General features: G+C 56.3%; 3 protein-coding genes across 7 annotated transcripts; 2 read left to right on the top strand and 1 right to left on the bottom strand.

Moving 5' to 3' along the window:
• Nucleotides 1-1,468: 1,468 nt before the first annotated feature.
• On the top strand, nt 1,469-8,538 carry Rnf126 (ring finger protein 126). 3 transcript variants are annotated; one of them, XM_050123327.1, is made up of 9 exons: nt 1,475-1,719; nt 5,520-5,578; nt 5,678-5,741; nt 5,814-6,124; nt 6,562-6,630; nt 6,697-6,766; nt 7,130-7,223; nt 7,306-7,421; nt 7,861-8,538. In XM_050123327.1, exons 1-9 carry the CDS (start codon nt 1,645-1,647, stop codon nt 8,008-8,010), a joined length of 1,008 nt encoding a protein of 335 aa, XP_049979284.1. In that variant the 5' UTR covers nt 1,475-1,644; the 3' UTR covers nt 8,011-8,538. The 3 variants fall into 3 exon arrangements, with proteins under 3 accessions (XP_049979286.1, XP_049979284.1, XP_049979285.1); XM_050123328.1 differs by having other exon boundaries at nt 1,481-1,719; nt 5,880-6,124; XM_050123329.1 differs by lacking the exon at nt 6,697-6,766 and having other exon boundaries at nt 1,469-1,719; nt 7,861-8,009.
• A 1,468-nt stretch (nt 8,539-10,006) lies between these two features.
• Fgf22 (fibroblast growth factor 22) lies at nt 10,007-11,983 on the bottom strand. Its single transcript, XM_050123347.1, has 3 exons — nt 11,676-11,983; nt 10,431-10,534; nt 10,007-10,354 (listed from the first exon to the last, which is right to left on the bottom strand). The coding sequence occupies exons 1-3, from the start codon at nt 11,860-11,862 to the stop codon at nt 10,157-10,159; spliced, it is 489 nt and encodes a 162-aa protein (XP_049979304.1). The 5' UTR covers nt 11,863-11,983; the 3' UTR covers nt 10,007-10,156.
• A 5,245-nt stretch (nt 11,984-17,228) lies between these two features.
• On the top strand, nt 17,229-27,298 carry Polrmt (RNA polymerase mitochondrial). 3 transcript variants are annotated; one of them, XM_050123300.1, is made up of 21 exons: nt 17,229-17,351; nt 17,910-18,008; nt 19,666-20,201; nt 21,538-21,668; nt 21,760-21,946; nt 22,429-22,578; nt 22,659-22,823; nt 22,938-23,108; nt 23,253-23,477; nt 23,708-24,496; nt 24,804-24,926; nt 25,124-25,270; nt 25,381-25,560; nt 25,745-25,831; nt 25,922-26,035; nt 26,116-26,168; nt 26,252-26,350; nt 26,714-26,786; nt 26,859-26,950; nt 27,027-27,097; nt 27,192-27,298. In XM_050123300.1, exons 1-21 carry the CDS (start codon nt 17,264-17,266, stop codon nt 27,239-27,241), a joined length of 3,630 nt encoding a protein of 1,209 aa, XP_049979257.1. In that variant the 5' UTR covers nt 17,229-17,263; the 3' UTR covers nt 27,242-27,298. The 3 variants fall into 3 exon arrangements, with proteins under 3 accessions (XP_049979257.1, XP_049979258.1, XP_049979259.1); XM_050123301.1 differs by having other exon boundaries at nt 17,233-17,351; nt 25,922-26,029; XM_050123302.1 differs by having other exon boundaries at nt 17,233-17,351; nt 25,148-25,270.
• The last annotated feature ends 63 nt before the right edge of the window (nt 27,299-27,361 follow it).

A 27,361-nucleotide genomic window follows, 5' to 3' on the forward strand; every position in this document is an offset into this window, starting at 1 on the left:
TTATTTATTTATTATGTATACAACATTCCTTCCATGTTTGCTTGCATGCCAGAAGAGGGCACCAGATCTCATTAGAGATGGTTGTGAGCCACCATGTGGTTGCTGGGAATTGAACTCAGGACCTTTGGAAGAGCAGTCAGTGCTCTTAACCTCTGAGTCATCTCTCCAGCCCAGGAATATTCTTGGCCTACCCTAAAAGATGACGCAGGTTTCATCCTCTCTTCAAGGGTCCCACAGACAGACGGGCTGCCTTCAAGTTAGAGGTTCTTCCTTTGACCAGAGAATAGGTTCCTTCGCATCCATATCTCGATTGTTTGTGGGACGCCTGATGTGCACCACCCAGACATAATACTCCTTTCTGCCTGGCGTTGTCAGTTCATCAGGTGCACATAATTGTATGGAGGAGGGCTGTGGAGACCACGAGAAAAGGCGACATTGGAGCTGAGACTTGGACATGAGAAAGAATGCACTGGGAATTCTGGGGGACTGTGCACTTGGAGAGACAGACAGTACGAATAAATGCCCGGAGTCGCCTCCGTGCTTGCCTGGTGGATCAGAAGAAGGGGTAAGGATGGAAGGAAAAGAGGGCTTGGCAGATCGAGAAGAGGAGCAGCCTCCTAAGCCCCGCCCATCAGCCTCCTCCAGGGGAGAGCGGTTGCCAAGGCGACTAAGCCCCGCCCCTCAAGCGCCTCGGCTTCTCGCGGCTGAACAGCCCCTCTCCCGAGCAAGTCACCCGCTTTCAGGCTCCGCCTCAACCGCCCAGCCCGGTTGCCAAGGAGACGGCCCTGCCCGACGCCGACCACGCCCCGAGCGCCTAAGCCCGCCTCCAACCGGCCCAGCTTGCTGGCCGAGTACCCAAGGAGACGAGCCCGGAAGCTTGAAGCTTTGGCTCCACTCCAAGCTCCTATGCTATTTCCACGATTGGTCCGGTCTCCGATCCTCCTTACCAGGGAACCCTGGCCCCGCCCTGCACAGGCTCAGTCCAGTTGCTTACAGGTTACAACCGTACCCCACGTTGCCAAGGAGACAGCGGGCAGCCCCTTGCTCTCGGCGGCTTCCACGAGGCCCCGCCCCACCCAGGTTACCAAGAAGCGTCTCCTCCCCAAGTAACTCCTCCGCTCGCTTGTCCCCCATCCCTGACTTCTCCCTACATCCAAAGCCTCGCTTCACCTACGAAAGTCGTTGTCAAAGAGACCCGCCTTCGCGCCGTTCCGGAATTTCCGAGCTCTCCAAGCATGACTCCGCCCCTACTCCCGTCGCGGAGGCCTCTCGGCTCCGCCCACTTCGGATGGGCCCCGCCCCCAAGATGCTCTGCTGTCCCGTTACTGCCCAACTCCGCCCCGGTTGCCAAGGAGACTAGGCTCCCGCCGCCCGGTCGGGAGGCTCCGCCCCTCACGCTTTGCTCGGGTCCCCGACTTCCGGAAGTACCTAGTTTGTTCTAGTGCGGCCACCGTCCTCCACTAGTCTGCCACCACCCCCCTCTACAGCGCGTCGCCCGCGTCCCTCCACGAGCCCCACGCCTGAACGTGCGTGCCGTGCGTGCTATGCGTGAGCGTGCGCGGGCGCGTCGGCCGGCGAGGGAGCAGCAAACGGCCGGCGGCGGGCGCCGCGCGGGGGGCGGGCGACGCGGAGGCGGCGGTGGCCATGGCCGAGGCATCGCCGCAGCCCGGACGGTACTTCTGCCACTGCTGTTCGGTGGAGATCGTGCCTCGCCTGCCGGTGAGGTCCGGACGGGAGGGCGGCGGGGCTGTGCGCGCGAGGCGAGCTAGAGGGGAAGCCGAGACCCGGCGGTGTGCGAGCAGCGTGGCGGGCAGGCCCCAGGACCCAGGGCTGCGGCGGGTGTCCCTCGGGGGGACGTGTGGCGTTGGTCGGACTCGGCGGGGATCGGGAAGCTGAGCTCCGCGCCGGGGACGGTCGCCGAGCGCGTGGCCAGGACGCGGGGACGCGCAGCGTGGCCTCGAGCGCTACTCCGGGCCTCGCAGCTGCGCCCAGAGGAGCTACAAATCCGACGCCGCAGTCTGGGGGGTCTGGGCTGCTCGCACCGACACCCCACCTGGTTGTTACAGGCTTTGTGCTACTGCTTCAATGTGGCTTTGGCCAGCTGCACCCCCAGGGCCCCACCCGGGTGTCCCCAAGCCTCCTGCTGCTACCTGGTGGCTTTGGGTAGATGTATCCCTAGGACCCCACTAGAGTATCCCCAAAGCCTCCTGGTCCTTCAAGGTGGCTTTGGGCATGTGTACCCCGAGGACCCTGCTTGGGTATCTTGGGGCCTCCTGCATCCAGTTCAAGGTAGTTTTGGCCAGGTGCCTCCCAGGGTTCTTGGAAGCCTGTTGAGAGTGATTGACTGTGTCTGGTATCAAGCAGGTCTCCCCTTTTCCCAGGTCTGTCTATCCAAACCCTGATGGGTAGCTCTTTGGTTCCCAGGGCAGCATCCTCCCAACACCCCCTACCCCATCATCCCTTGTCTCATCCCTAGGTTTGAGGCTCGCCCTCTGGAGGGTTCATCTCCCAGTACTTGAGGCCTGCTGCCACCTTCCCAGGCCAGGCATGGAGTCAGCTCCTGCTTTTTGAGAAAAGGAAGCTCGGGTGGGCCCTTTGAAGGGGCACCTGGTCTGGTGTAAGTCACACTGCCGTTGCAAAGGTGGTGGAGTGGTATCTGGACCATGCATAGGCATTCCGGGTGAAGTGAGAGTTGGTGCAGTTTCTTCGTGTCTCCCTGCACACCGCTCCTCTGGGTAGTGACAGTGGCTTTCTTCAGAATTCAGTTTGACCAGGCTAGGTGGCTCATGCTTTTAATCCTAGCACTAGGAGGGGCAAGTGGAGTTTGGGCCAGCCTGGTCTACATAAAGGATTCCAGGACAGCTAGGGTGACACCAGGAAACCCTGTCTAGAAAAAAGAAAACAAAGCAAAACAATAACAGAGCAAAGCAGGCTGAAGGGAGAGTGGTGTCTGTAGTGGGCGTCTCCCTGATTGTGATTTCTGCTTCTCTGTCTGCTGAGCTTCATCCCTGCCCACCCCCCCACCCCCCAGCTCTGCCTGGACCTTTCCTGGTCTCAGTATCAAGGATGAGCCTGAACTGGGGGGCTGTGCAGTCTCATCACCATCCTTGTCAATTCTGGGAACTGAAGCGTGGGTCTTGGTCTCTTTGCTAGGAGATGGCCTGGCCCAGGTGCACACCTTGCCATCGCTTCTTCTTACTGGGGCCAGCACAGTTCCAGGTGCTGGCCCTGTGACTTTGACACAGAGGACCCTGACCTCTAATGCCACTGTGCCTGGCAAGGGCCCTCCTGTAAGTCCCAGTGACCTAGCATGGTATTTGTTCTTACAGGGTTTGAGGGCAGCCAGGGAGTGACAAGTGCTTAGACAGTGGCATGGGTGGTTTATGTAAGAGCAGCTAGCATGGTAAAGGAGCTGGGGCAGGTCTACGTTCCAGGGTAGGCCACCCAGGAGAGAACCTGTCCTGTTCACAGCTGTAGTGACAGCTGCTGCTCTAGACACCTGAGTTGGTTGCGGTAGACTCCCGCTTCCAGCGATTACACCTTCACAGACCCTGGGCTGCTCTGTGCCATCAGCTGTCCGGTGTGCTGCCCACTCCAGACAAGTGAGCAGCACCCCGGTCTCCAATACAGAGGCCCTCAGCCTTCCTGACGCTGTGACCCTTTACTACAGTTCCTCGTGTGTAGTAACCCCAACCATAAAATTATTTTCATTGCTTCCTCATAACTGTTTGCTATTGTTAGGAATTGTAATCCAAATCTCTAACACTCAGTGTCTGATGTACCCTGAGAAAGGGCCGCTCAGCTCCCAGGGGTTATCCCGACCCACAGGTTGAGAACTGCTGCTCTGATGGGCAGTTTGTCTGTCGGTGCCCATGGGGCTGTGACGGATAGTTTGCTTGGTTGGGAACGTATCAGTAGGGAGCAGATGAGTTGGCTAGAGCCAGGGGCTGTGGGCAGTGCGTGCCCAGACTTGATCCTCTTCAGGGTGTGTTGGTGGAGGCCATGTGACGTACAGGTGCAGACATGGGCTTTCCGTGTGCAGACACCTGCAGCCCAGCTCCTCATTTTACCTGCTCACAGCCTCATGGGTCAAAGGAAGTAGACGAGGGGACCAGTGCCTGCTGCATGACGTGGAGCCCTGCCTGGGTTCTGGGCAGAACCACTCCTACAGACAGAGCCTAGGCACGGTGGGTGTGGTGGGAGACAGCATGGCCATGCACTGGGTAAGGTGCTGCATGGGCTTGTGAGACAGGTAGTGGCTGGCTGCGTCTTCTGGGGATGTAGGACACACATGTGCCCAAGGATGATGCTTCTACACTAGGAGCCATGGGCAGGGAACTGGGCCTGTGGCTCCATGCCTCACGCCCTGTCAGTTCTGAAGAGCAGTCTGCAGGCCAGTGACACTAGCCAGAGATGCTTGGATTCGGTCCCCTGCCTTCCCTGTGGCACTCAGAGTGGTCCTTCAGAATGTGTCACCTGAGCATAGGGCACCCCATGTTCTGTGGCTATCCTATAGCCTCAGCTCTCTATTGGGGATCTTCTCTGAGCAGGTTGTCAAGAGCAGAGTATCAGAACCAGGCAAGGCAGAATGACTTCTGCTGGGTCCCCCCCTGGCACCAGCTGCTCTGAGGGGTGAGCGGTAACTACCTAAGAGACAGACATTGGCAGTGGATACAAGCCTACCCTAACTGTCCCTCCTCTGAGCCCGTGAGGGGTGGCTGGGCATGGCAGTCGAGCAGAGGCCACCAGACCTGATACTGTACTGTGTCAGGAGAGGTGGTGGTGGTCAGACTTTGGCCACCCAGCTCTGATGAGGCTGCCCTGGGTCTGCTGACTGTCTCAGGTCAGCTGAGTCGTGCTGGCTGGTGTCACCCCTTCACATGTTCGTGGCGGTGCGTCCATATGTGGAGGTGTGTCACCCTCCCTGCCCGCTCTACTCTTGTCTGACAGCTTGCAAGCTGCTTTTGGCTGGGGCAGGGGGGCAGGATGTAGTGTGGGACGTGTTGTGTGAAGCCCCGTGGTCAGGCATGGGGCCGTGTTTGTCTGGGATCCATTCTGTCAATGCGAGGCCCATGGTCTTGGCTGCCCGCCTGCACCACCGCCTTAGCACTCAAGGCTCCGCACTTGTAGGGACCTCCCGTGTGTGGTGGTGTCCCCAGAGGTGACTCAGCCTCTGGGTCCATGGGTTCTGGCACCAGAACCACAAATGCGGCTTGCAGTTGGTCTCAGGGAGGATTTTCTTCCTGCTGGGCCTATACGAGTTCGTGTCCACCCTTGTGTGTCTGAAGAAGGAACTGTAGGCCCTGTCCTTGTGGAATGTACACTGTGTCTGCTATTCACCAGGATTGGGAGGTCACTGGAGGAATCCAGACTTGAGGAGACCTAGCAGGGTGCTAGAGTTGCTAAGGCTGTGGGAGGGGGCAGCTGTCCTTGTAGCCTATGCTCCTCAGGCACGGGCTAGCCAGAGCTGCCGTATTTGGCTTAGGATGGGGCCATACTGACCCCTGCCTTCCCCGCAGGATTACATCTGCCCAAGGTGCGAGTCTGGCTTCATTGAGGAGCTTCCAGAAGAGACCAGGTAGTGCTCAGGGCTGGGGGGCTACCGTAACCTCGGCATTCTCTGACCTGAGGACCTAGGAGAGACTTGAGCTGCAATTGACAGGCTCTCTCTCCCCAGGAACACAGAAAACAGCTCTGCCCCCTCCACAGCCTCCACCGACCAGAACCGGCAGCCATTTGAGGTGAGTCAGGGTCCCTAGTCCCCAGGTCCTCCCCTGCCCCATACTTGATGGTGCTCTTCCTAGCCCTGACAGTTGTCTCCCATTCCTTCCCCCTTCGCTGTCGCGGTATATGGCGGCCTCACTGCATCTTCCCCGCAGAGTGTGGACCAGCACCTGTTCACGCTGCCGCAGGGGTACAGCCAGTTTGCTTTCGGCATCTTCGACGATAGCTTTGAGATTCCCACGTTTCCTCCTGGGGCACAGGCCGATGATGGCAGGGACCCCGAGAGCCGACGGGAGAGAGAGCACCAGTCTCGACATCGGTACGGAGCCCGGCAGCCCCGGGCTCGCCTTACTGCCCGGCGGGCCACTGGCCGGCATGAAGGTGTCCCCACGCTGGAAGGGTAAGTGGACGGGGTAGCTGGTGAGGGCCTCACAACCACAGTGGGGCCTAGAAACATGGGAGGCAAGCACACTCCACTGACCTGAGTCTCAAGGCTTCTGTAAGGAAGTCATCTGGTCACCTCTCTCCTTAGACAGGACCCAGGGAGTCTGGGTCACCCACAGGACCTGAGTAGTGCATCCCCAATCCCCTGTGGAAGAGGAGTAGGCTGGGGTCCAGGTCTTTGGGGCCATGTCCCATGGCTGCTGGCTATCAGGAGTGCCTATAAAACGGTTTGCACCATTGACTCCCTGCCATTGGGTAGGAGGGTGCTTACCTGTCATTCCAGTACTTGAGTGGTGGAGACAGAAAGACCACGCAATCCAAGACTGGCTGCTCTGTCTCGTGAGGTGGTGGTGCTGACTGTTGTGAGCCCCTGTGACACCATCTCTCCCACAGGATCATCCAGCAACTTGTGAATGGTATCATCTCCCCGGCCGCTGTACCCAGCCTGGGCCTTGGTCCCTGGTGAGTAGGGGACGGGTGCCTGGCCCCTCACACCTTGCGCCCCCTGACCCGGCCTCTCCCCCCCAGGGGCGTCCTGCACTCGAACCCAATGGACTACGCCTGGGGGGCCAACGGCCTGGACACCATCATCACACAGGTACAACCGGCCACACTCAGAATCTGGGGGGTCAGGAAGTCGGCCGGCCAGCCTGGTGAGGCACATGGGTGCAGACTCTGTAGTATCAGAGGCCACTGCATCCCGCCCTCTGGTGTCAGCTCAGTGACTGGTCCCTTTCTCCCCTCTCTTGAAGGATGCCTGCTGTCCTAGGAAGGACAGTGGCCTGTACTAAGCCTGTATATTTCAGACAGCTCTGAGGTTTAAGGGCCTGGTGTGTCCTGCTGATTTGCAGCCTTGCAGAGCTGGGCAGGTGTAGACGCCTCGATCCGCCCCCCCCCCCCCCCCCCCCGTCCTGTTGGGAGCCCTGCCCCCCTCACGTTACTGCTGCTTCTTGTCTTTCAGCTCCTCAATCAATTTGAGAACACGGGCCCCCCACCCGCAGACAAGGAGAAGATTCAGGCCCTCCCCACAGTCCCCGTCACAGAGGAACACGTGGGTATGCTCACAGGATGGTGGCCAGAGTCCCTGGGTACCTCCCCTGCCACAGCATGCCTCTCACCGACCTGCTTCCTCTGCAGGCTCAGGGCTGGAGTGCCCCGTGTGCAAAGACGACTACGCACTGGGCGAGGTCGTGCGGCAGTTGCCCTGCAACCACCTGTTCCATGACAGCTGCATTGTGCCCTGGCTAGAGCAGGTGACTGCCCTACACTCTGAGGCGGCCCACAAAACCAGACACAGCTCTGACCTTAACCCTAGTCTGCTTGCCTGCCAACCAGAACCCTGTGCTCATCCTGACTGCAGCCCTAACACTAGCCATAGCCTTCTCGTTCCACTTCCTTCTGAGCCTGCCTCCCGCTGTGACCCTAAGGCTGACTTCGTGCTAGCCCTGGCTTTACTGTGCCCCACCCAGATCCAGAAACAGTTCCCGGATAGAGTATGCGCAAGCAGTAAGCTTTGTGGTGCTGACCCTGACTTTGTTGCTGTGCCTGTCTGCTACCTTCCCTGGGCCCTGACTTTGTCCCTAACACAGACTCTGATTGTGGGCCAGACTGATCATGAACCTGATGTTAACCTTGGCCCTGACCCCAGGCCCTGCTGCTCCTCTTAACTCCTTCCTCCTCTGTCCTCTCAAGCACGACAGCTGCCCAGTCTGCCGCAAGAGCCTCACTGGACAGAACACGGCCACCAATCCCCCAGGCCTGACTGGGGTGGGCTTCTCGTCATCCTCGTCCTCATCCTCGTCCAGCTCGCCCAGCAACGAGAACGCCACAAGCAACTCCTGAGTCCCACCTGGCCACCCACCCCCGGGGCTCGGTCATCCCACCCGCCCCCAGGTGCCCTAGCACCGCCATGACCATGGACTAGAGGTGCTGCCCTGTGGTGGCCAGCAGCACCTGGCGGGCCCCAGGCTGCGACAGGCGTGGACTTGGCCGTGGCCGCTCCTATTTGGAGGCACGCACGTGGGCCCCATGTCCCCAGCAGGCGCCTTCAGTCCGTCTTTAACCTCACCCTCCAAATGTTCAACGGCAGAAGGGTTTTTATGATTTTAAATTATTACTGCTTTGAAATAAATGGACATTTGAGCCACGTGCGGCCATGCATGATCTGTGGAGAGTCGGCAGGACTGTCGCCAGGCCCAGCCCACCACATGCCCTGGGAGGCCGGGCCCAGCACCGGCCAGCACCGACCTCGGGACCACAAGGGTGACCAGCAGACCCAGGAACAAACTGCTCCAGCAGACTTTTTTTTTTTAAAGGGAAATGTGTGTTATCTGGAAAGCTATTTAAAATACACCTCCTCAAAAAAGCAGAGCCCATGGCTTGGCGTCTTCCTTCAGCCAGGGTATCCATGACTGTCCAATGGGGCAGCTCACAGGGTGGGTTTGTGCTTCTGGCCAAGGCCAGAAGGTACCCAGGCTTTGGCAGTGTTCAGCAGAAGGCATTTTGAACTCCTGCCTTCAGGGCCGCTTGGAGGGGAAGCCGTCTTTTGCCAGCCCTGAGTGTGGGTGACCACGTGGTGGTAGGGCCTGTGACCAGGGATCCTCAGTCTCGTCCACACGCCACTTTCCTGGACTTGCAGCATCGATAAGCTCACCTAATGCCACGCCAGCATTGCTGTGGATGAGCAGGCCCCCAGCTCTGCTCCTGAGATTCCGTGAAGAGCCCAGAGCAGTCGCTGATGTCAGCACTGGTACGAACTGTCCGCAGAGCCCAGAGGTGCACGAGTCCTCCAGCCCTGGTGCTGCGGGTGTCAGCCGACTGGTCATTCTTTGGTTGCCTTCTACTCTACCGTCTGGAGCACAAGTCTTGGCTTCCTCAGGTTGGTGCTTAAATGACAAAGTGCCAGCCACATCCCACCCTGGCGGCCTGGTAGCAGAAAAGATCCCAGCCATGGGTACCATGCAGACTGCCATTCCCTGCTGATGCTGGCACTGTACCCTTGGCCATCCCTGTTAGCATGGTGCGTGCATCCTACCTCTGACGAGCAAACATGCTCACTAAGGCTTAAGACATTTATTGTTGATGGTTCTGGGACAGAAGCTGACACTGGTGTCCTCAGTCTCTCCCAGGGACTTGAGGGAAGACAGGCAGTGAACCCATCTAGTGTCCAGAGGCCCCATGTCAGCCCTGCATAGTGGCGCATGCCTTTAATTGCTGCAGAGGTGTCGGAGCCATGGGCAAGGAACTGGGCCTGTGGCTCCATGCCTCATGCCCTGTCAGTTCTGAAGAACAGTCTGCAGGCCAGTGACACTAGCCAGAGGCAGGCAGATCTCTGTGAGTTTGAGACAAGCCTGGTCTACAGAGCAAGTTCTAGGACAGGCTCCAAAGCTGCAGAGAAACCCTGTCTCGAAAAAAAAAAAAAAATGTGTGTGTGTGTGTTGAGTGTGTGATCTTAGGCGTGTGTGTGTCTGTGTCTGTATGTATGTGAGTGTGTGATCTTAGGCGTGTGAGTGTGTGGTCTTAGGCGTGTGGAAGCAGGGTACATGCACATGAGTGCAGTTACCTGCAGAGGTCAGAAAAGAGTCGGGTCCTCTGGAGTGGGGCATACAGGTGATTGTGAGCGACCTCGTCTGGGAGAACTAAGCTTAGTCCCCCTGGAAGAGCAAGAAAATGCTCTTCTTAGCTCTGGCCCCTACTCTGACCACATGGGACGATAGGTGTGCCTTGCTGTTACCACCAACCTGGGCCATGCCCTTTACAGCCTGTCCACCTGGTGTGTCCCCACCTCCAAACTAGATGTGTGGAAACTGCCAGTTTTGTGTATCCCCTGAGAGTTGACCTGCCCTATAGGGACCCTGCCATATCTCCATGCCTGGCAGCCAGCAGACACCCGTGTAGGTCCAGGATCTCTCTGGCTTGGGCCCTTCCTGCCCAACTCCAGATCTTCCAGCCTCCTCTGCTGTGCATGCTTCCTTAACCAGCAAGCCCTTCAAGATGAGACCAGCACTGGCAGGAAGTGTGTGGATAGTTGGTGCCGCTGTGTCTGTCCACCTTGCCGGGGAATGCCCTGGCCGTCCAGTGCCAGGAACATAGGGCGGCCGTGGTGCCGCCAGCGTCGTGAGGCGTATGTGTTGTAGCCGTTCTCCTCAATGCGTTCTCGGAACCTACAGTCCACAGAGTAGACCCGCTGCAGTGCGGGCATGTGAGGCTGGCTGGCTGCCCCACCAACCATCACCACCCGCTGGGTACTGCCCATCACTCACCGACCCGTAGAGGCGGCCTCTGCGATTCATGGCCACGTAGAAGCCTGAGTACACAGCCTTGATCACCACGGTGCCCACATGGACAGAGCGGATCTCAATAATACCTAGGAGATTGGGTGGAACAGTCAGGCAGTAGCCACACTGGGCTTCTCAAGTCCCATCACCACTGTCTCCAACCCCAGCTGGCGTGGACCCTAAAGGCCAGGACTCCACCCTGGATGAAGGAGTCTGTCCACAGCCACCAGGAGCTAACCAGAAGAGACTTCGGGAGCCTTGGACACCAGCTGCCTACACAACCCTGGGTCAGGTGCCAACTGTACCCATTTCCAGAACAGAAACTGAGGGCCAGACTTGAAAGAACTAGCCTTGGACCTCTGTCTGTTCAGTCCTGTGAATGGCCCTGGCAAGCCCTACCTGTCTGATCTGCAGCTTCCTCCAGGAACCCATTCAGGGGATGAGCCCACCACAGGTCTCTAGAAGCTTGAGGGCCCATGCTGGGGACATGAGCCACATCACTCTGTCCCTGTCCCTTAGGGAATGAAGACCCATCACAATGGGCCGTCTTGGTTAGCATTGTATCCTCTTGGCCACCACCCCTATAGACAGGATCTAAATCTCAGAAGTACTAAAGGGCCCAGGTCACTCAGCTGGGCCTCTTCCCCAGCCTGGGGCCACCCCACCTGACTGTGCTGCCACAGATGGACCTGCCCAGCCAGTCCCCTGTCATAGCCCTCATCCTGTGTGGCCTAATGAGGGCCTTGGAACCCAGATGAAAGCCACTGGGATGGGCAGTGCTGTGTCACCTGCCCAGGGCTGAGCTCAAACCCTCCCAGGAACTCCTACCAGACTTTAGCACCAGGGGAGCTAGCTATGGCCTCCCCATCACCGCCAGCTTCCTCCTCACCTTTCCTCTTCCTACATAGATGCCACAAACACTTATCGAAGGCCTTTCATATGCAAGGCAGGGTTCCGTGCGGACCCAGCTCCATTTCTTGTGCAGGACCTTGAGATCAGGGCATCCATCTTACCTCATTTGCCAAATAGGGGTGTTTGGGAACAGAGCGAGCCCCATTTCAGGCAGGTCTCAATTCCAGGAGCGGGATTCCTGTCTTATGATCCCACTGGGCATGCAGTTCCTATGGGCAGTCTCAGTTTGACCCTGTACGTAGCCCAGGTGCTGGCCTCTGCCTCGCCCGGGAGCCCACAGGAGGTGTGCCCATCTCACCCTGCCGCCCCATCACTCACTGTCCTGGCCATGCCGCCAGCGTGTCCCCTCCACCCGGCCACCGGGGTCCACTCGCAGGAAGAAGTGGGTGGAGGAGAAGAGGCGTCGCCAGCGCACGTCGCCCTCCAGATGCGGGTAACCGCCCGGGGCACCCGGTACCCAAGCCAGCAGCAGCCAGGCCAGGCCCAGCCAGAGGCGGCAGCGCATCCCGACCTGTGCCCGCCTGCGCGCAGTGGCCCAGCTGCACGGTCAGGGGCGGGGCTAGGTCCGCGGTTGTCCAATGGGCGCGGGAGGGGGCGGGTACACCGACCTAGGCAACACACACACACTCACTGGAATGTGTCCTGCAGGCCGGTTGCTGTTACTCCGGGGTGCAGATGCGGGAGTGGAGAGGGAGACACAAGAACAAGCTCGCAGAGGAACAGACTTTGAAGACAGAGGAACTGGTTATGGAAAGAAACAGAAACCAGAGACAGGAGAAAGGAATCACAAAGAAACGGACAAAAGACAGTGCTAGGAGACAAAGACTGTGTAAAAGATGGGCACGTGACAACGAAGTAAACCAGAAGGTGTCAATCTGGCCAGCTGGGCTGAGCGTGCACAGGACATCCCAGAGATTCTGAGGCTCCCCGTCCGATGAGGCTGGGCCATGGAAGAACGGGCAGGGAAGGGAGGGAATGAACGGAGGGCAGCGTGGCAGATGTGGGAACCTCTGTTTGAGCCGGAGGGACAGACAGGTATGTCCCCACCAGCTTAGGGGCATTAGCAGAATTAGGGTAGTGCGTCCACCCTCACACCTGCTCCTCATTGCAGCCACACCCATTCCCAGGAGACACCCATGGCACCCATAGTCACCCACATCTTCTGCCCAGTAGCCAGTGTCTCTGACGGTGGGTGCAATGACCTTCAGATGCAGCCTAGAGTCACTGGTGTTGGGGAACCTTGAACCTTAATGCCAGTTCCCTCCCCCTGGCCCCAGACAGCACCTTTAAATAGCACCAGGGTGAGGTTCACTGACAAGTTTGCCTTTTGGGGAGTCCTCTGGAAAGACAACCAGTCCTTCAGGATGCCAGGATTCCTTCTTGGTGGCTTAGCAGATCCCGTCTCTTCCTGGACCTGGACAGGTCACACTGTGAGGTGGTGCCTGGGCTCATCAGAGGCTCTCACTGCACACATATGGCACAAGGCCCCGTGACCCCTTCCTGATCACCTACACCTGTGTGCTGTGTGCTTTCCCTGTGAGGCAGGTTGGCGAGGGGGTGTCTGTCTGGGAGGTACACTGAGAAAGTCTAGACAATGCTGGGCAAGCAATGGAGCACACAGCTCCAAATGCCACATGTGACTTTTGTTCCGTGACTGAAATTCTAAGCTCCCCTTCTGGGATGAACACCTCGCAGCCCCTAGACACGCCCTTGGACATTTTTAGATTCCCTGTGTGAGAGACCGAGACGCACGCCTGGGAGTTGTCTGACTTGGTTTAATTTAAGAATAGCTCATTGAGATGTAATTTGCATACCACATAAATTACTCATGTAAAGTATAACCTGATTACTAGTGCATGAGCTGGGGCAGCTCCCACTGTCAGACTCCGGAGTGTTCTGCCGTCCTCACGAGAGTCACCTGACTTTACTGGCCTCCAGTACTCGCAAGTCTGTTTCCTGTCTCTGGGGTCTCCTGTTCTGGCCATTTCCTGTCATGGAGACCCGCACTGTATGGCCTTTAGGGTCTGGTTCTCTCACTGAATACCTTCCGGCTGTGTCATGTGTGGGAGCCTCACTCCTGTTCATGGCCGAGTAACATTCCAAGACGGTGATGGCCCATACTGTGTGTCACGTGCCTGTTGAGACCGGGTTATCTCTGTGTTCCAGGTACTGTGAGTATTTTAGTTTTGGTGTGGATGTGGGTCTTTATTTCTTTTGGTCACATACTTAGGAGGGGGATCTCTGGGTCATGTGGTAACTGTATTTAATTAATTTTGTTTGTTGTCTCAGTCTAGCTTTTAACTCAAAATACTTCTCCTTCAGCCTCCTTGAGTGCTGGGATGTCGGAACACACCTCTAGCAGTCTGTCCTTCTTCTCTTTTCCTTTTCCCAAAACAGAGTGTCTCCGTGGCCCTGGCTGTCCTGGAGCTCACGCCAGACCAGGCTGTCCTGAAACTCACAGATCCACCTGCCTCCGCCTCGCAAGTGCTGGGATTAAAGGCTGTGCCACCATCGCCCAGCTCTTTCTTGGTTTTTCAATGTTGGATTGCCTTTATCTGTCTAAGAGGGGATGGTACACATGCCACAGCTCAAACACAGAGGCCAGAAGAAAGAGAATCTCCTGGAATCACTTCTTTATTTCTGCCGTGGGGCCAGAGGGTCAGGGCGGAATCTCACTCTAGAGTCCGCTCAGGTTAGCCTTGAACTCAGCCTGAGGAGTACTCTGAGCACTAGGATAACAGGCAGGAGCCGACACTCTTGGCAGAAAACTTGGAGGAATCTTTTTTTGGAGGGTACTAGGGACTGAACCCAAGTCTTTTCCACATGCTAGGCTCTATCCCTAAGACCTTCACCCCTGACAACACTCCCAGCCCCTCAATGGGGAATTCTAGTCAGAGGTTCTAGCTATGAGCCACAGCCCCAAACCTGTTTTTAGTTTATTAACACAAGATCTCAATAAGCTGCGAGGCTATCCTCAAACTCCCCATCTTCCTGAATATCTGAGATCAGGCCATACTTCAAAATTCTTAGGTTTCATAAGAAAATCTGACCTCAACTTCAGAATAGTAACTCTCCTATCCATTAACATGTTGACGGGTGACTATAGTGGAAAGAGACAGGACAGCCTATATCACTGGCCATAAATCAGTTTGGGGGTGTGTGAGGTAAACATGGGGTGGGGTGGGGACTAAGGCTGTGACTCAGAGCCCTTGCCCAGAATCCCTAGTGAGGGGCTGGGGCGTGGTCAGGTTGGAGCCCCGCCTAGAATCTCCCAGTGAGGAACTTGGGTGGGGCTCAGCAGGAGCATCCTTCTCTAGAATCTGTTGACTAAGAACCAATTGAAAACTCTGATGTGGAAAGTCTGGTGCTTCAGCAAATCAGAGAGGAACCTGAATAATAAGGGACGGGGAAGAATCTGAGTCCCCAGTCTTCCAGCCCACAAAGATGTGAGTAGCTGTGGGCGTCTTGGGGTTACAGGTCCTGCTGCTTCATCCCTGGGGACCAGGAAGGTGACCCCAGAAGAAGTTAGGGTTGAGGTTACCATGCTCTGGTACCCTGGGGGATGAGCTGAGCGACAACCGGGAGGGCAATTCTCAGTGGTAAAGTTATTGTTCGCTTGGGTCCCGTGGACCATGTGGTAGAGGAGGAGCCATGGGTTTTGTTCTCAACTTGAGGGCAGGTGGCAACTTCAGTTTAAGCAGAGGAAATCAGTTGAGTCCCTACCCTGGAGGCCTCTCCAGTGGCCCAGACACTCTGCTCATGTCTTAGGGCCTTGGCATTGGCTGGCATTCCTCCCTTTCATCCCTCTTGTCACATGAACCCTGGTCCTAGCTCAGGGTGATCCTCTGAGCCTTCAGTGGGCATGCTTCTAGATTTGACTGCATGCCACACCTAAGCGGATTGATTACTTGGTGGCTACAACCAAAGGGATGGAGAAGCTGGGGTTGTCACTTCTGTGTCTAGCTCACTCATTGCCCTTTGAGACAGAGTTTCTCTGTCTAGCCACCGTGACTGCCCTGGAACTCCTCTTGCTCGGATCCTGTCTGTGGAGTAAACTGAGGCTAGGATAGGGGGAATATGAGACCTGAGTTTTCTCACATATGTCTGAGATCCATTCTCTGCACATTTGGGCCCCTTGATGGATGTCTCTGAACCTTCACAACTGAGGCATAAAGGCTGAGAAGAAGACTCAATCTATGTTCCTCTCCCTTTCTCTGAATAATTAATTTGTTTTTTTATGCACATTGGTTTTTACCTGTATTTATCTCTGTGAGGATGTCAGGTTCCCTGAAACTGGAGTTACAGTCAGTGGTGAGCTGCCATGGGGGTGCTGGGAAATGAAGCAGAGTCCCCTGGAAGAGCAGCCAGTGTTCCAACCACCGATCCACCTCTCTAACACCAAAGAGACTTCTTTCTTTCTTTCTTTCTTTTGGCTTTTCAAGACAAGATTTCTCTGTGTAGCCCTGGCTGCCCTGGAACTTGCTCTGTAGTCTATGATGACTCAAACTCAAGAGATCCGCCTGCCTATGTCTCCCAAGTGCTGGGATTAAAGGCATGTGCAACCCCCCTTCTCTTCCTTTTCCTTTCTTTTGGTGAGTCTGTCTCATTGAGACAGAATTTTATTGTGCCCCAGGCTATTGCTTTGAATTTTAATCCTCCTGCCTCCACCTCCAGAGGCTGGGGTTAAAACCACCTCACTACGTCTTCCTCTCCCTGATGAGCTCTGAACAGCAGTAGAGAGTGGGGAGGGGAAAATGGCCTCCTGTCGTCTCAGGAGTTTATTGTGCTTTAGAATCACTTCCAGACCAGCCTGGAAAATTTAGCAAGACTGTCTCTAAAATGCTGGGGATTGATGGTGTATACCTGTCATCCCAACACTCCTAAATCCTAAATTAGAGGCAGGAGGTTCAGATATTCAAGGTCATCTTTGATTACATAGGAAATTTGAAGCAAACCTGTGGTGCAGGAGAAAAAAATAGACAGGGTTGGGGGCCAGCTGAGGCTCAGAGGGCGAGCCCTTGCCTGGTGTGCACAGCACAGCACCAACACCAGATGAATCAGGCTGCGTCACCCCAGCTCTGGGTCAGGAGCTCCACGGGGCTGTGAATGATTGAACCATGAGTGAACAGGGATGTGGGACTATTTACGCTTCTTTTTCATCTTTAAGGCTGTGGAAAAATAGGAGATTGTGCATGGTTGTGCATGGTAAAATGCCATCACTGGGGAGGCAGAACAGGCAGGTCTCTTTGAGTTCAAGGCCAGCCTGCGCTAAATGTAACGCATTCCAGGAAGTCATGATTACGTAGCGAGGCTCTGTGTAATATATATATATATATATATACATATATATATACACACACATACATAATATATATATTCTGTAATATGTAGATACACATATATAAAACAGTAACAAGAACAGATAAAACAAAGCAGAAACCAAACAATCAAAGAATAAGGAAGTAAAAAGATAAAGTCGTGGTGGCGCACGCCTTTAATCCCAGCACTGTGGAGGCAGAGATAGGTGGATTTCCGATTTTGAGGTCAGCCAGGTCCACAGAGTGAGTTCCCGAACAGCCAGGTCTACACAGAGAAACCCTGTTTCGAAAAACCAAAATTAAAAATATAAATAAATAGTTTCTTTTAAAAAAAAAAAAAAAAGGAAGAAAAAGGCAAATCAAAGAGGAAACTTGGATTATGGAAAAAAAAAAACCTAAGAAAAGATCCAATCAGAAGAATATTTCTGCGCGTGCTCTCTTGCCGCCACTCGGCGCGCTTCCTCCTGGGAGTTGTAGGTCTATTTAGGCGCCTCAGGCGGGGCCCACCATGAGTCGCTTTCGGCAGCCGCGGAACTACAACTCCCGGCTGGCTTTGCGCGCGCGTGCGTATTGCGGACAGCGGGCGGCATGTCTGCGCTACGCTGGACCCGGGGCGCCGCAGGGCTCGGCCGGGCGTTGAGCTCTTCTGGGCGCCGCCGCCCGACCTCGGAGGAAGGTAAAGCAGTGTCGGATCCAAGGCTATGATTTTTCGCCTCCTTGAGGTCCGGTCACCTCCAGCCTTTGCCCTTTGACCTATGGAGTCTCTGGGAACACGCTTGAAGAGGAACCGCAGGATACTTTGCCTTTTGACTCTTGCGCGCTTTTGTAGCCCTCTAACCCATCGTTGGGGACTTAGGGTTGTGACTTTGACCTTTATCGCTACTTTTAGTTATGGGTCCTTCCCGGATCCTGCACCTTGGCTCTCGTAGCTTCGGCCTGCTCTGCCCTTGAGCTTACATTTTCCTGGGTCTTGATTTATTTGGAGTGGGGTGCGGTTACTTTTTGAGACGTGGTTCTTCCACGTGGCTCATGCTGGATGTTGGATTCGGATTCCTGCCCTACTGCTTCAGTCTCCTGTGTGTTGAGATCGCAAACCTGCACCTCCATGCCTGACTGTCGTCTTTTGATACCATTTCTTCCTGTAGCTTAGGCTGGACTCCAGCTGGAGACCCTCCTACCTCAGCCTCCGGAGCGCTGGGGTGGTTAACGTGCAGTCTCACCCTCTGTGTTTCAGGGACCCTCAGTGGCCTCTGCAGCTCCAGACGGAGCTCTGCCGCCAGTCCCCGTGAGCAAGATGCCCAGAAGGAGTGGGGCCATGCTGAGCTGCTGGAGGGTGAGCCGCATCCCAAGCCCTTCCATACCCCTGTACCCCTGTGCAGGGTTCACACTCCTTATAATGGAGGCCTTGAGGAATGGCTCCTCAACTGTACCTGAGCATACCAAAACAGTAAAGTACACCCAGCAGGTGGTGTGGGCCGGATGTCCTATACGTGGCCTGTTGGGTCCTCTTGTGGTGCTGGGCTGTTTCTGGGAGCTGTTATTTTATTCCCTGGGCCCCAGATTTCTACCTGAGACTTGGAAGACAGTTGAGAGCCCAAATTAAACCTGAACAAATGCCCGCGGTCCATTTGTTGGAATGTCTTCTGCTAAGGTAGAGAGTCTCCAGTTTGTGTCCCGTACAGTCAAGGTGCAGTTGGAATCCAATTTGTTTGTTTGTTTTTCGAGACAAGGTTGCTCGAACTTGCTCGGTACCAGACTGGTCCTGAACTCAAAGATCCTCTTGCCTCTGTCTCCCAAGTGCTGGGATTAAAGGTGAGCAACACCACTCAGCTTTGGAACCCAATTTTAAGGGTTAGGCAACCAAGTCTAGTGGACAGGCTGCCCCAGGCCAGGCCAGGCTTCCCTCCTGATCCAATGTCATGTCTGCATGGTAGCCGCAGAAGGTAGAGGTAGAGGGACGGACACACACGTTGAGATGGTGCACAGCTATGGTCCTGTTCCATCGTCAGCACCTATTGATTCCCGTCTCAACACGATGGGATCTGTCATCTGACCAGAGGAGGGTATCAGAGATTTAGTGCATACCGTGTGTCTTTTCCCATGAGGTCTCTTTCTGTTGTGAACACAAGCACTCACTGGGGTCAGTCCCGCTGACGTCTCTTCTCTCTCTGGGGTCTCTGCGGGTGCAGTCCACACCCATTCTCAGTTGTCAGGAGGCCCCACATAGGTGCACCTTCTGCCTTGTCAAGAGTGCATTGAGACAGGAGCTCACCCAGAACTTCGGGCCTCTCCTATGCACCCCTTCCACTCCCAACTTTTTTTTTTTTTTTTCCCGAGACAGGGTTTCTCTGTAGCTTTGGAGCCTGTCCTGGAACTAGCTCTTGTAGACCAGGCTGGCCTCGAACTCCCAGAGATCCGCCTGCCTCTGCCACCACCACCCGGCCACTCCCAACTTTTTTTGTACAAATCAGAACCAGGCCCCTGACTCATGCTGACCTTCTGCCGTGAACCGGGGACCGGAGTTCTGGAAATGGCAGTCAGCTAGTCCTAAGAACACTTGTATTGAGGGCCTGAGGATGAGCCTGCTCTGTTTCTGCACTCACCACTAACTGTGGCTGCCCCTGTATGCTGTGTTCCTGGCCAGACTTTGACCTTTTGGAGCACTAGCTTGGTCACCTCTGAAAGCTGTGTGGCAGGGACCCCTGCATGGTTGGAGAGAATGTGAACATTTGGTCAACTGACTTAGGACACAGAGCTAGGGATATTTGTTGTGTCGCTCCCCAGGTGTCAAGTATGTGCCTGAATCAGAAAAGGCAGGTTCCAGCATGTGCGAAGGCCCTGAGGTGGAGTGAAGGAGGGGGAGCAGGAGGTTTGGCAGGCAGAGCAAGGCACGATGATCACCAGGAGGATGTTTGAGATGACCCTGGGGCTAGGCTCAGAGCATCCTGAGGTGCAGAAGACGGTCCCCAAACTTCCTCTGCTCTTTGCAGTGCTGGAGGCTCGGGTGCAGCAGCTGCAGGCGGAGAGCATGTCCCAGGTGATGGTGAAGAAGGGGCCAATGGACCGGTCCCTGAAGGGCCGCAGCGGCCGCTGGGCCCAAAAGCTGGAGGCCGAGAAACAGGTGAAGCAGAAGCGCCAGGAGAGATTTCTTGACCAACAGAAGCAAAGCCACACACTGCTCACGGAGCCCCGGATCTGGAGCAAGAAGCTGGCCAGCTGCCTGCAGCAGAGCAAGAAGGGGGCACCCAAGAGCTCAGAGGAGGAGGAGCAGCAGCTGACCTGGGCCCTGCAGGCTGCCATGCTGAAGCTGAGTTCCTGCACCCCAGGCAGGACGCAGGCCAAGGTGGTGGAGGCAAACTTGTTGCTGCTCCAGCAGAAATTTCTGACTTTCTTTGAGTGCTGCGCCTGCACTGACAACATGCCCCTTGCCCACCACGTGCTGGTCACTCAGCACAGCAAGTGTGACAGGCAGCAGCTGCTTACGCTGGACATGTATAACACCGTATTGCTCGGCTGGGCCCGAAAGGTGAGCCTGCTTCAACTTCCTTCAGGCTTCTCAGGTAGAAAACTCTTCCCTTAAAAACCAACACCAACAACAAAAACAAACAGAGGAGCAGGGTGGTGGTGGTGCATACCTTTAATCCTGGCCCTCAGAGGCAGGCGGGTCTCTGAGTTCAAGGCTAGCCTGGTCTGCAAAGTAAAAACCCCTTTCTCCTTCCCCACTGAAAATAAGAAACTGAGAATACCTGAAGTGTAATTCTGTATGGGGCTTCTGAGCCTCCTGTCCCAGTGGCCCTGAAGCTTGGGGACTTTGGTGCTCCAGGGTTGGGAACTTGCTCTTTTTCATAAATTCCCGAGCTGGAAACCTGTGCTCTGAGTTCTGTTTCTTCCCCAGCACCTTGGCAGGGCAGGAGAATGTCAATCTAGGAGTTCAAAATGAGCCTGAGAAACACAGGCCTCTTTCTTTTCTTTTCTTTTTTTTTTCTAGACAGAGTTTTTCTGTGTAGTTCTGACTGTCCTGGAATTCCACGTCTGGACCACGCTGACCTTGAACTCACAGAGATCCGCCTGCCTCTCCCTAGTGCTGGGATTAAAGGCATACACCAGTACACCTGACCCTTTTTTGTGTGTGTGGGTGATTTTATTTTATGTACATTGGTGTTTGGCCTGCATGTATGTCTGTGAGGGTGTCAGAAGCCCTGCAACTAGAGTTACAGATAGGTGTGAGGCCATGTGGGTGCTGGGATTGAGCCCAGGTCCCCGGAAGAGCATCTGCTCTTCACTGCTGAGCCGTCTCTCCCGCTCTTAAAGAGCTTGTTTCAAAGAGAAAAACAAAACGAAAATGAGAAAAGGAACATAAAACAGATGGGAGGCAGAAGCTCTGAATTTGAGGCTAGCCTGATCTGCATGGTTCCAGGCCAGCAAACAAACAAACAACAAAAAATAAGCCAACATCGGGCTGGCGAGGTGGCTCAGTGGTTAAGAGCACTGGCTGCTGTTGCAGAGAAGCTAGGTTCAGTTCCCAGCACCCACATGGCAGTTCCAGGGGATCTGACACCCTCACACAGATGTACATGCAAGCACAACACCCATGCACACAAATCACGAATAAATAAATCATTAAAGCCAGCAATAAAACACAGACAGGTAGGTTTTGGAGCTCAATGGTAGACCACATACCTGGCCTGCAAGAGGCCCCAGGTTCAATCTCCAGTAATGCAGTGTTCCTCAGAAGAACACCCTGTGGTCCACCTGTTCCTAGGTCCCCTCCCGAATCAGTGATGTAGAGAGTATGTTTCTAGGGATCTCAGAGAAGGAGGTCCAGGTGCCGTTGGTCCTCACTGCCCCACCCCTTCCCCCAGGGCTCCTTCAAGGAGATGGTATACGTGTTCATCATGCTGAAGGATGCTGGCCTTTCCCCCGACCTGTGGTCCTATGCTGCCGCACTCCAGTGCATGGGACGCAGGGACCAGGATGTCCACACCATCCAGAAGTGAGTCAGGAATGTGCTGGGCGGCCCTGTCCTGGGGGCAAGGTGGCCCCTTGAGTGCTCAGCTTACGCCATCCCACCCCTTTTGCCTCAGGTGTCTGAAGCAGATGAAGGAAAATGGCTTTCAGCCTCAGCAGCTCTTCACTGACCTGGCCCTGGCAGGAGAGGAGCAGGCCGCGCTGCTGAGAGCAGTAGTCAAGGCTGAGCCTGCCTTCAGTCCACCACCACAGGCACCAAGTCCAGTCAACACGTCCACACTGCTCAGGGAGATCTATGCCAAGGTGAGCCCCAGGCACAAAGCCACCATGGCAGCCTCATTTCCTTTCTCTGCATTGGGAAGACTCACCTTCACAGGTGAGCTTTCTCTGGATTCTCCTGTCCTGGACATTTTCTGTCGTGGAGTCTGATACTGTGTGGCCTTTTGTGCCTGGCTCACTGATGACAGTGTCCTCAAGGTCCCTCTATACTGTGGTGTGTATTGGAGCCTTGTTCCTATTCATGGCTTAGTAGTATTCTAGTATGTCTGTTCATCTGTCATGGATGCTGGACTGTTCTGAGTACACGTGTCAGGTGCCTGTGTCCGTGTTCCAGCTGTTGAGTACACGTGTCAGGTGTCCAGATGTTGAGTACATATGTGTTCAGTTCCTAGTCCTCCAGATTATTTGAGTGGACACACTTTGGCAGAGGCAGTGATGGGGCTTCTTGCCTGCGCAGGGTGGTCTGTCTCCTGTGCCCCTGCCTCACTTGTCTCTCTGCCCAGCAGAATGGTCCCAAGTCCTACCCGAAATTGCACCTGCCCCTGGAGACCCTGCAGGACCTTTTTTCCCAGCAGCTCCGTGTGGAGCTGAGTGCCAACGTCAGTGTCCAGTCGGTGGAGAAGGCCCCAGAAATGACCAAGGAGGTCATTGAGGCGGTAAGGGCTTCCCCCAGTCCAGGTCCTGGGAGATCTTGGCAGGAAACTCTAGCTCAGGTTGTGATGCTGCTCTCCCGTAGCGGAAGACACTGAAGACGCTGCAAGGGCAGTGGGAAGTGGAGCTGCTACGAGTCCTGCAGCAGACCAAGGCCACCATGGCCTGCCAGGCACAGGAAGGCCAGCCCACCCTCTACCCGTTCCTGTGCCTGCTCAGTGAAGGAGAGTTTGTCAACATGCTGCTGCAGGTGGGCCAGGACTGGGTGCCGGGGCGGAGGACAGGCGGCCAGGGCTGGGGTACCTGGGCGGAGGACAGGCAGCTGTGTTCAGGCAACCACAGCTTCAACTCTTGTTGCCCCCAGGTTCTGCGGGTTCTGCCGTCACAGGGCGAGCCCCTACTCCACCTGGCTCATGACCTGGGCCTTCGGGTCTTAAATAGGCATTTGGTGAAGCAGAAGCAGGTTACCAACCACGTGGAGAAGCTGGGACAGCGATACTCGCAGTACCTCCGGCTGCTGGCTTCCAACACGCAGGTGAAGGAGGCAGACTTCCTGCTCATCACACTCCTTCACCACTCTCCTCAGCACCCTCCCCAACTACATCAGTCCGTCCGAGTCTCGCTCCCTGTTTAGAGAACATGGGCAGCCCTGGGCTCTCCTGATCAGCTCTTCCTGCAGGTGGAGGCGCCCTTCCTTCCTCGGGAGTACTGGGAGTTGCTGGGCCCACCGGAGACCCCGCCACAGCAGCCCTGGTCCGTGCCGGTGCTGCTGCAGCTGGGAAAGCAGCTGGCCGAGTTGCTGGTGCAGGCCGTGCAGATGCCACGCAGCCTGGCTGCCCCGCAGGGCTCGTGCCGCCTCATCCCGGTGCTCTACCACGTGTACTCCTTCCGAAGCTACCGCCAGGTGAGCGGGCCGCCGAAGGGCCTGAATGAGGGCTTATGAGGGGCCTAAGGATGCAGGGCAACATGGCTCTGACAACTCTAGGCAGCACTGCTCTCTCATCCCTATCTGTGTTGGGATGTATGTGGAGAGCTGGGTGGGGTGGGGGGTTGTTCCCTCCTCCCTGTGTGGTGGCAGAGAGTGCCCGTGCTCAGCCCCTTGTGCATGCCCCTTGTGTCTGCTGTCTTCCCCAGGTCGGCATCCTCAAGCCTCACCCTGCCTTCACGCAGCTGCTAGAGATGGCAGCGGAACCCACACTAACCTTCGAGACCACAGAAGTGCCTATGCTGTGCCCACCGTTGCCCTGGACGTCACCGCACGCCGGGGCCTACCTTCTGAGCTCTACCAAACTGATGCGTGCCATGGAGGGCACCACGCAGCACCAGCATCTCCTGGAGCGCTGCGCTCCAGCCCAACTGCATGGTGCCCTGGACGCGCTCACGCAGCTGGGGAACTGCGCCTGGCGTGTCAACAGGCGCCTGCTAGACTTGGTGCTGCAGGTCTTCAGGGACAAGGGCTGTATGCGCCTGGGTGTTCCTCCTCCACGCTCAGAGGCGCCGCAGCCAGCCCGGCAGCACCTGCCACCCGGCTCCTCACCTGTGCACAAGGCGGAGCTGCGGAAGGAGCTGGCGCGCTGCCTCAAAGCTGCTCGGGAGATGCACAGCCTGCGCAGCGAAGCCCTGTATCGGCTGTCGCTGGCACAGCACCTGCGCGACCGTGTCTTCTGGCTGCCACACAACATGGACTTCCGCGGCCGCACCTACCCCTGCCCACCGCACTTCAACCACCTGGGCAGCGATTTGGCACGTGCGCTGTTGGAGTTTGCCGAAGGCCGGCCGCTGGGGCTGCATGGCCTTGACTGGCTCAAAATCCACCTGGTCAACCTGACTGGCCTCAAGAAGCGTGACTCTCTGAGCATGCGCCTGACTTTCGCAGACCAGATTATGGAGGAGATCTTGGATTCTGCAGACAACCCCATGACGGTGGGGAATCGGGTGCTCTTTTCCCTAGCTGCTCCCATTCCTGCCTCTTACTCTGTTCCCCCCGCCCGTTGTGCACTCAGACCTCTCAACCCCGACTCCAGCTGTCTCCTTCTCTGCTGCCCACTATGTCCCTCTCAACGTGCCCAGTAGCAGCTGACAGCTGTCCCATGAGTGGCCCTCCTCGTTGCCCCCAACACACACACACACACACACACACACACACACACACACGCTTGCCTGGTGTCGCCTGAGCTGCCCTGGCCGGCTTTTGCTGACCCCTGAGTCCTATGGGTCTTATGCTCCACAGGGCCGGAAATGGTGGATGGAAGCTGATGAGCCCTGGCAGACCCTGGCCTGCTGCATGGAGATAGCACAAGCAGTCAGGTCCCCAGACCCCACTGCCTATATCTCCCACCTGCCCGTTCACCAGGTGAGCCCGTGAGTGGACTGCCCCCTGGGACCTGGTACTTGCAGTGGGGTCTCATCTTTAACTGGGATTGCCCTGTGGAACTGGCCTCCTGATACAGTGGCTTTGCTTTGTAAGGGAGGCGGGTCCCCAGTCTCCCGAAGACCTACTTTTTTATTTGCACTGGGATGTGGGATGATGCCTGTTTTACTTGGGCTCAGCTCATGAACACCCCTTGTGGCCAGGATGGCTCCTGCAATGGTTTGCAGCATTACGCTGCACTGGGCCGGGACAGCGCTGGTGCAGCCTCTGTCAACCTAACGCCCTCGGACCTGCCCCAAGATGTGTACAGGGAGGTGGCAACACAGGTGGGTGCCAGGGCCCCTGTCCTTTCTTGCTGATGTCTGAATAGAATCCCATAGAATCCCTGGTGGGGAGGTGGCATGACAGGGCTTCCTTGCTTCCTGACCCCATCCAGGTGGAGGAGTTCCGCCAGCAGGACGCCAAGGAGGGCCTGCAGGTGGCCCAGGTGCTGAAGGGCTTCATCACCCGTAAGGTGGTGAAGCAGACCGTGATGACCGTGGTGTATGGGGTTACGCGCTATGGTGGGCGCCTGCAGATAGAGAAGCGTCTGCGCGAACTCAGAGACTTCCCCCAGGTGTGCAGCCTGCCGGGTCCCCACCTGCATGCTCCCTTCAGCACTGGGACCAGAGCCTCGGTCTTCCCAACAGTGGTAGTAGTCCCGTAGCCCTGGCTGGGTTCTGGCTCTGGGCCAAGGGGAGAGGCAACCTGCTAGCCCCACCCACCCACCTGCCATTCACATCACCCTCCACCCCCCGCAGGAGTTTGTCTGGGAAGCTTCACACTACCTCGTGCGCTTGGTCTTCAAAAGCCTACAGGAGATGTTCTCCAGCACCCGGGCCATACAGGTGAGTCGCCACCCAACTCTCCCGCGGGGGCGGGGCGGGCCTCCCCTCTGTGGCCTTCCCATCTGACCAGGTGTACAGTCACACCCTCAGCACTGGCTGACTGAGAGCGCCAACCTCATCTCTCACGCGGGCTGGCCTGTGGAGTGGGTCACACCCCTGGGTATCCCCATCATACAGCCCTATCACCGTGAGGCCAAGGTCCAGGTACCCGGGAAGGCACCTCCCCTCCCCTCCCCTCCTCCCGCCCAGGATTGCACTCACCAACCCCCAACCCCGGCCTGCAGGTGAAAGGCGGCATCCAGAGCATCACCTTTACCAGCTCGATGAACATCAGTCAGTGAGTCCAGGATGCGGGGAGGGGAGGGGCTGGGAGAGAGACGGGCCAGGAGGGTGCCAGGCCTAGCGCTTCTGGGTCCACAGGAAGCCCAACACTCTGAAGCAGAAGAATGGCTTCCCACCCAACTTCATCCACTCCCTGGACTCCTCCCACATGATGCTGACCGCCCTGCACTGCTACAGGTGTGTCCCAGGGGCAGGCACACACTTGCTACAGGTGGACCCACAGTACATGCGTGGGCAGTCCATCTGTGATGTAGCTGTCTCTCTGGGGCTGCGGTGACGCGACAGGACAGTGATGATGGGGTTGTGTGTAGTGGGTAGACACTGCCAGTGAAGGGCAGGGCAGGGTCCTTGTGCCCAGTGCCTGCCACTGGACTGAGCTGGGATATGAATGGGCGAGTGGTTTGAGGGTGTGTGAGGTTAGTGTCTTCCTGAACATCTACTGCTTAGAGCACTGGGGAACCTGGGTGTGCTGGGGACTCAGAATGAGGTTGGGGGCACTGAGCAGGCAGCAGCTGCCTCACTCGGAATCTCCCTGGCCAGGAGGGGCCTGACCTTCGTCTCTGTGCACGACTGCTTCTGGACGCATGCCGCTGACATCCCGGTGATGAACGAGGTATTTCCAGTCCCTAGTCTCAGGGACCCCACAAGTCTGTACCATGGGTGACTCAGAGCTGTCACCCCTCAGGTATGTCGCGAGCAGTTTGTGCGCCTACATAGCCAGCCAATCCTGGAGGACCTAGCTAAGTTCCTGGAGAAGCGGTTCTGCTCTGCCTACAGGTAAGCGGCCCCTCTTCCTGAGGCCTGGTCCCTGCCTGCCGCCAGTTCCCTACTCATGTCCTGTTTACACTACCAGGTCCCTGAAGCCATCGGAACTTGCCCTGGTCACCAAGCTGCAGGAGACACTACGGTCCCTGCCAGAGACAGGTAAGGGTTTAAAAAGGGGTTTTAAAAGGGCACTGGCCCTTGGAGGCATGTCCAGTTGACCTAGCCTCAGCTCCATGCTGTTTTGGCTCCGCAGGTAACTTCGATCTGGGGCAGGTGATGAGGTCCACCTACTTCTTCAGCTGACCCACCCCGTACTGTCCCTAGACTTGTGCATAGTGTAAATAAATATTTGAGTCTGTGTCCGCTTATGCCAGCCGCCACTTTCTGGCGTCGCACAAACCCACCAAAGCAAGCAGACTCGGC

The sequence above is a fragment of the Alexandromys fortis genome, unplaced genomic scaffold, assembly GCF_014885135.2.
Source record: "Alexandromys fortis isolate MF-2015 unplaced genomic scaffold, M_Fortis_MF-2015_v1.1 scaffold_221, whole genome shotgun sequence".
Lineage (NCBI taxonomy): Eukaryota > Metazoa > Chordata > Mammalia > Rodentia > Cricetidae > Alexandromys > Alexandromys fortis.

What these genes read in the sequence shown, in the direction of transcription:
- Rnf126 (XM_050123327.1), top strand. Translation starts at nt 1,645, where the DNA reads ATGGCCGAGGCATCGCCGCAGCCCGGACGGTACTTCTGCCACTGCTGT. An exon ending in AGATCGTGCCTCGCCTGCCG is followed by an intron (nt 1,720 to 5,519) that starts GTGAGGTCCGGA and finishes CCTTCCCCGCAG; the next exon opens with GATTACATCTGCCCAAGGTG. An exon ending in AGAACCGGCAGCCATTTGAG is followed by an intron (nt 5,742 to 5,813) that starts GTGAGTCAGGGT and finishes TAGCCCTGACAG; the next exon opens with TTGTCTCCCATTCCTTCCCC.
- Fgf22 (XM_050123347.1), bottom strand. Translation starts at nt 11,862, where the DNA reads ATGCGCTGCCGCCTCTGGCTGGGCCTGGCCTGGCTGCTGCTGGCTTGG. An exon ending in CTGGCGGCATGGCCAGGACA is followed by an intron (nt 10,535 to 11,675) that starts GTGAGTGATGGG and finishes CCAATCTCCTAG; the next exon opens with GTATTATTGAGATCCGCTCT. An exon ending in GAGGCCGCCTCTACGGGTCG is followed by an intron (nt 10,355 to 10,430) that starts GTGAGTGATGGG and finishes CCCGCACTGCAG; the next exon opens with CGGGTCTACTCTGTGGACTG.
- Polrmt (XM_050123300.1), top strand. Translation starts at nt 17,264, where the DNA reads ATGTCTGCGCTACGCTGGACCCGGGGCGCCGCAGGGCTCGGCCGGGCG. An exon ending in TTGTCAACATGCTGCTGCAG is followed by an intron (nt 22,824 to 22,937) that starts GTGGGCCAGGAC and finishes TGTTGCCCCCAG; the next exon opens with GTTCTGCGGGTTCTGCCGTC. An exon ending in CCTTCCGAAGCTACCGCCAG is followed by an intron (nt 23,478 to 23,707) that starts GTGAGCGGGCCG and finishes TGTCTTCCCCAG; the next exon opens with GTCGGCATCCTCAAGCCTCA.